This window comes from Pteropus alecto, unplaced genomic scaffold, assembly GCF_000325575.1.
Source record: "Pteropus alecto unplaced genomic scaffold, ASM32557v1 scaffold226, whole genome shotgun sequence".
NCBI lineage: Eukaryota > Metazoa > Chordata > Mammalia > Chiroptera > Pteropodidae > Pteropus > Pteropus alecto.
Genome location: NW_006440132.1, coordinates 2,516,846 through 2,524,209, shown reverse-complemented (window position 1 = coordinate 2,524,209; position 7,364 = coordinate 2,516,846). Strand labels below are relative to the sequence as shown.

General features: G+C 39.7%; 1 protein-coding gene across 1 annotated transcript in view; it reads right to left on the bottom strand.

Annotated features, from left to right (window-relative positions):
- BRINP1 (BMP/retinoic acid inducible neural specific 1) overlaps positions 1-7,364 on the bottom strand; it is a 171,576-nt gene that overhangs the window by 49,980 nt on the left and 114,232 nt on the right. The window contains exons 4-5 of the mRNA XM_006917088.1: positions 5,477-5,646; positions 2,372-2,477 (exon numbers count right to left, since the gene is read on the bottom strand). Of these exons, the coding sequence (XP_006917150.1) occupies positions 2,372-2,477; positions 5,477-5,646 (276 nt within the window). The remainder of the gene's footprint in view (positions 1-2,371; positions 2,478-5,476; positions 5,647-7,364) is intronic.

Genomic DNA, 7,364 nt, shown 5'->3' with positions numbered 1-7,364 from the left:
GTTTGGCCTTGAATGTGTATTAAAAGATCTATTTTATACTGAGTTTAAACTGAGATCTATTTTATCTCAGTTAAAAGCTGGAGTCCTTGTAGCGTCCCATAAGTAGCTCAGGTTTAGCTCATTTCATCCATATTAATGAATTTGATTATCTTTTCTGCAAGACAATCCTATAGGTATCTCCGGGCAAGTCCTTTTGTTCCACCTTTCTTCAGCTATTATCATAAGACAAGACCTTCCTTTGCGCACACTGTAATGTCTTAATCTCTCTTGAAGTGTGATTCTCAGACTTGAATCCAAGCTTCTAGGGGTGCTCTGACCAATCTAGAATAGGGCAAAGATGTCACCTCCTTTTCATGGATAATATACTTCTAATAATGTAACCAACGGTGGACCTGGGTTTTGAAGGACTGAGACTTATACTTTAGTGCTTACTGAGAAAAGAAGTTCAAATTTAGATATGAAAGTGAATATTTAGAATGAGAAAAGTTAAGGACATAGGAAAGATGAGGAAGTTCTGGACCTCAAGCTTCATTAGTTTCATGGTAAATCAGCCTCTAAATGTCCCTAAGATCTTAATGTCTTCCTAGTTATATCCTCTTAATCCCTTCTAAATTTTTTCCAATTATAATTCACAGGTCTTTACACCTCCAACATGCAAAGTAGGGTGATCGAATGCAGACTGAAGACTTCCTGGATTCAAACCCTGCTGGCACTTCACAAGGTCACTGCAGGTATCTTAGGAACTAACGTCACTGGCCCACCCAAGGCAGATCTGACTTTCTTATCTACTTTCTCATTAGCAGTCGCCAAGCCCACCTGTACTCTTTTCTCTACTAAGTGGGGCAGGGTTATTCTTCATGTATTTGAGGTTGTGTTTTGTTTTAACACTAAACCACTTTCTTGGCCTGAATTTCTCTGAGGATTTTCATTCATTGCTCCCAAGTGACACTTCCAAGCCCTCCCTGCACCATTTTCCAATCATCTTCTATAACAGAAGCATGAATCAAAGAGTTGCCAACGAACCAGAATATAAAAGTCACATTAAGCTCTGCTTAGCTCTACCTGCCAATCTCAACCCAACTTTCCTCCCACTGACATTCGGAATCACCTTTAACATATACTTTTCTAGAAGGTCACATTTTTAGTCTGCTCAAAGTTAAAGCATGTCATTTTTTTTTCCCCTGACTATAAAGTTAATACATAATTACTGTAGAAAAGTTAAAAAAGGAACTGGAAGCCCAAAATAAATCATCTATAACATAACCATCAGAGGTAACCTCTTCTGACATCTCAGCACATTTGCTTGCAATATTATTTTTCCTTGTCCTTTGTCACTGTTAAGATCATGCCCTAACCCAATCAGAAACCATCTATTTTTTAATTAAAATTATATCAAATCACTGTCACCATATTCTTGGAAATTCTTCATAAACAACATTTTAGAACCTGCTTAATACTATGTTGTATGAATGCTACATTAATTTACTCAGTCTCCTCATTTGGAAAATTGAGATCTTTATATTTTTTTCTATTATAAATTATGCTTTTTAAAACAGCACTGTCTGTACTTAAAGCCTTGTCAATTTTTATCTCTACAATCTCCTCTCTTCTTTACAATAAATTAATTAGGGTAAAATTACTATTTTAAAGGGTAAATCTTCTTTAAAGTCATGAGCACATATGGAGCACCTAACATGGACCTGATATATAACAGATGTTAAACAAATACAAATATTTATATATATCAACAAATCAATCCTTACAATTGTTTTATTCTCACTAGCAATACCTAAGAGCAACTGTCTCTCTGTATTCTAGCCAGCACTGAGCATTCTCATCTGTAAACTCAGCTAAAAGCACACATACATACACATTCAAAAGGGTGGATGTGTGTATGAATATATTAAAGACCACAGATGATTAAAAAATAAGGAGCAAGATTACATAGAACCAAAAATTCTATAAATTGCCCTACAGCTCTTAGAATTCAAATAACACCTGCCAAAATACATTGAAAATCAAATACTATAATGTAAGAAATTCAGATGATATGATATGAAACTTTAATATATATTAGATCTGGAACATCTATAAATAACAGCGCTTAGATGTTTTCATCAAAATAATCAGATAAAGCTCACATTTCCATGCTTTATACCTGAAAACTAATTAATAACCGTGAATTTAATGTCCTGTATATGCTAAAAATTTTAAAAGGACATTATATCATGACTGTCTTAATTTCCATGTTGGTAGTTTTCATTGGTTTCCGTCTTTCATCCTTTTCTGCATTCTCCCTCTCCCTCGTGCCTCCTCCCCCATGCTGCTTCCCGCTCCATCTCCGGTCCCACCATTGCCCCTGGAACCCTACCTTGAAGGTGCAGTTTGCTCTCCGTGCTTTGCAGAAGGACGGAACTCACAGAGTCCAGATTGTCATAGCTGTTACAGCCCAGAGGCCCAGTACGTGTCTCTGTGACCTGGAGTGGACATCGAGGGTGACAGAATGTGAGACAGACGCCCTTGTCTGGGACAGATCCTGCAGAGTCAGCCCCGGCAGAGCAAAGCCGGCAGAGAAAGTCTTCTGCCCTGGGTCAATTGCTGCTTCCTGTATCTTGCCTGTGTCAAGGACCATGCCTGGCTGTCACCAAGCAGATGACAAGATAGCAGGCCAATCCAGCACACGGACTGGGCCAGAATGCCGACGTTCTCTCTGTGGTATTGACTTTACAAGCAGCTTTAAGTATTACATGGACTAAAAAGTAGAAGCAGGATAGTCTATTTCAAAGGCATGGGCTTTGGCGTCAGGAGAATCAGTGTTAAATACTGGCTGGGCCATTTATTTGCTCTGTGCCCTAAAGAAGTCACTTAAATGCTCTAAGCTTCTGCAACGTGAAGCTAGTAAATCCCTTTTCCCAGAAGGCTGTGAGACTATGCATGATGGGTGTCAGTGCCTGACACATGGTGCATGTTCCAAGATGGGCATCTTATTGCCAAAAGCCTCTATAGATTGTAATAAGTATATATGCATTATTATTATGCAATAACAATAAAATTATCCCCACTTTCCGTAAAATAGTTTCAGCTAGGAGCACAATCAGTGCCACTGCAGAACAAAACACCCCAATTCTATGGAAGTGTGTTCACAGAAAATCATTTTAGAATAATCGAGATGGTGGACAATAGGAGAACAGCTATTAAAAAAAGATAACCTTGAAATAGAGATGAATAATATGAAAAGAGGATTCTTCATCCCTTTAGCTTTCACTGCCCATTATTGAACACAGGCACTTGTAGGGTTCTTTTGAGATCTGCACCCAAGTATAAAGACACAGCACTGACTGTTGTAGAAACTGATGACGGGAAATAGCCACAGAGATTTCTAGATGCCGGTTCTGCCCTTTTCCAGCTGTGAAGTCTTGGATCAGTGACAGCCTTTTTTAAGCCTCAACGTCCCCACTATAAAATGTTAGTCATACTCGCTCCCACCTCACTTGTAAAGGGATCATATTTTTGAAGTGTCTAACACTTAGGAAATAGTAAATAAATGGAAGATCATCTAGCTTTGGGGTTTAAACAAGTCATTTATTCTTTTTTGAATGGAATAATAACATAGTTATTATAATACCGCTATTATTGCGTGAGAATCAAAACTACTAATTAATTTTGCTAAAAATACCCAGGAAAAGAAAATCATGGGCAAACTTTCCCCACCTGGGTCAGCTGTGGCTCTTAAACAAAGCCGGCAATGAGACCCGTCCCGGCCGGCAGGATCTTGAGGTGGCGTCAAGAAATAGCAAGAAAAAATGCAAGTCTCAGATTGAGTGTAGAAGACAGTGCTAGTGGTAAAATAGCTCCTTGAGTGGCTTCTGTGCAATTTTTTGTCTGAAAATTCCTCCTAAGGAGGCAGGCTGCACTTTCAGGATGCACAAAAGAGGATTACCTTGTGACAGAGATTCAATATCTCAATTCCGTGTCCTATCCGGTGGGGCGAGAACCATTTGGTGATAATGAAAACCAGGCCTCTGCTTCACCCCAAGCTGACGGCTTCTCTCTGGGCCGAGTTCTCTAACAACATAATCCCCGAATATAGGCGATTCTTCTCAGCTAAGTGGCTCTTTGTTTGTTGATCTGATTTATGTCTCTCCTTCCTACCTCCCTCCTCAGAAACTCTCTCCCTCCCACATCTTTCTCTTCCTCTGGTCAGTTGCTGCCTCATCTGCCTGTGTCTGCCCTGACACTGCTCCCACCACATACAGACATACACTTTTTCTTCCCAGAGAGATCTTTGAAAGTCTTAACATAAGACCAGGTCTACATTTTATTAAGGAGAAAAAAAAAAAATTAGACTGAAGATTGAGAAGTAACAGGCAGGTATAACCTGGTTTAAGAAAATCTGAGATGCAAAAAATCCATATTGAAACTCTCAGAAGAACTAATCCATTTTATCAAGAATGCCTTCCTTTATTCTCTTTGTAAAGGTAACCTCTGAATTTATTGCATTTAAAATGGAATCTGTCTTTTTTTTCAAAGGTTCCTGTGCTTTAAGGCACTAAACTGAAAGTCTAGAGCTGCTTTATCCAGTGTGGCTAATTAAAGTTAAACTTAATTAAAATGAAATAAACTTACAAATTCAGTTCCTCAGTAGCCACATTTCAAGGGTTCCATAATCCCACATGACTAGTGGCTACTGTCTTGGCCAGAACAGATAGAGGGCATTTTCATCATCTTGGAAAGGTCAATTGGCTAGAGCTGGTGTAGATAGGCATGGCGTACATGAGAATGACAGACCGCCTGTTTTTGTAAATAAAGTTTTATCGGAACAGAGCCATATCCATTTGTTTACATACTGTCTCCAGCTGATTTTTGTGCTGTAGCAGCAGAAATGAGTTGTAGCAACAGAAACCATATGACCCGCAAAGCTTTAAATATTTATTACCTGGTGCTTTACAGAAAATACTCACTAACCTTTGGTGTAGAGACTAGAGTTCTAGTCCCTCTTAAACCCTGAGCAAAGGTCTTTAACCCTTGGACCTCAGTTTTTCCACCTGTAAAATGGGAGTAGGGAACAAAAACCACAGGTGTTTAAAAAATTACTGACCAGGCATCAGTAATCCGACACCTGCTAGCTCTGTGACCTTGGAAAATCGTTTACCCATTGTTGCCACAGTTTCTTCATCTCAGAAGGGAGTTTGATCGTCATCCATACAACACTTTCAGAGTGACTGAGAGAGTCATTGCTAATTATGCCGTGACCGTAGCCAGGGTGGCCCCAGTAAATCAGGGCATGTGGTCACCATAATAACAGTGTCCAGGCTATTAGGGTGCACGTGACATCAGTCAACACGGTTGGCAGGAGGTGCTATTAGGTACGTGGACATGATGCCAGGGACTGTATCTTCCCATTGACTCTGAGAATACCTGGGTTGCAGGGTTGCTGTCTTAGGAACCTGCCACCCCACCCACCCTCGAGCAGTACCTTGATTGCTCCAGTTGATATCTGGATCTCATGGAGCCTCCTCATGGTTCCATCACGGTCAACAAAGTAGGATGATGCCAGCTGGTGCAGAGCTTCAACACTTTGAGTGGCATTCCCTGACTTCCTGTCGAGGCGACTTTTGTCCATGTACATGGTCAAGGCCTCCTCCCCTGCATGGAAAGGAAAGACACTCAGGTAGCCTGTCCAGCTCTGGCAGCCTGTCCAGGGTGAGAGGAATGGCTCCAGAGCCTGGAGGCTGAAAATACCCTCAAACCTCCCGCTAATGTTGCCCAAATTTCCATCTGCCCCTGAAAATCAAGGGCACAGTGAAAGAAAAATAGTCCATAACTAGCTATAAGTACCAAGCTCTGTTAAGATAAAAATTATGGAAAAATTCTTAGTCATCAAGTCCAACCCCTACTAATCCACTTCATAGCTCTCACCGGCATCATTTCGTAACTCACCTCCTCTTTTTGAGGTTCAGTCTCTTCTGTAAATTGATGAGTTTGCCAAAGATGGCCCTTTCCCATTCCTCTCTCCTCATCATCATCCAGTTCCTCCTTTTCCTCCTCTCATCTCTCCCCTTTCCTCTTCCCTCCTTCCTTCCTCCTTTCCTTTCTCTCTTTCTCCCTCCGCTACCCCTTCCTTGCCAGACTGATGAATGAATGGACAGATGGATTGATATATGGCTAAAGATAGATAGGTAGGTAGATAGATACATAGTTTAGAAACAGAGATAGATAGAAAGGAAAACCTGTGCTTGTATATATAGAAAAGCACACTATCTATATTAGCCAGTTCTTTTCTCTTATACAAAGCCCAGTGATTATTATATAGTAGTCAGCAAATACTTAATTCATCATGTTTCTTTCTTAAATACCTACATAAACCAGGCTCTATGTTTCTGAGCGAGCAGTGGAGGTTTCATTGGAGAAGAGGGGAGATGGCAAGAGAGTTAAATACAGGAAGGGGGAAGATGAGAGAAAGAGAGAGAGAGAGAGAGAGACAGAGATAGAGACAGAGACAGAAACAGAGAGACAGACCAAGAGGCAGAGACAAAGAGAGAGATGAATATATAAACTTATACATATTACCCCATGAAATTTTCCTTAGAAAGACATACATAGATTAATAATAGTACTAAATTAGATAAATAATAGTACTAAATAACATCTTATTTGGATAACAAGATGTTTCACCAGAACTTCAGAAAGGAAGCTTCAGATATGCCTACTAAACAGACTCTGATCATTGCACATCTGGTTTCACCCTATATGAACTGTGAACTTGGGGACGTTTCTTAAGATCTCTGTTCCTCAGACTATTCATTAACAATCTCAGGAGAAGAATAGCACCTACTCTATAGAGTTATTAAGAAGAATAAATTAATTAATTCACATAAAGTCTCTGTATCAGTGTCTGGTTAGTTGTACAAATCAAAAACCATTTGGAGTAGAAGTAAAACGCAGTCTCTGCTACTAGACTGCCTGGACTTGAACTATAGACTGCCTGGACTTGGACTATAGACTGTCTGGACTTGAACTAGCTGTATGAGCAAGTTGCTTACCTTCTCTATGCTTCACAGTTTCTTCTTGTGTAAAATTGGGGTTACTACCTGTACTTACTTACCTCATAGACTTGTCAGAGGATTAAATTAGTTAATTACATAAAGTTCCTGAACCCTGCCTGGCACATAGTAAGTACTATGGAAGTGTTAACTACTGTTATTTGATCGCTGTGAAATATCAATTGTACGAGATTCGTCTTAACATCTAATCAACCCAATACAATAGGATAATCAGAGAACTAACACTATCAACACTTTTAGAGGACAAATTTCTTTAGGATGCTGATAATTTTTTTTAGCTGAAGAGAAAAAACAATTTCC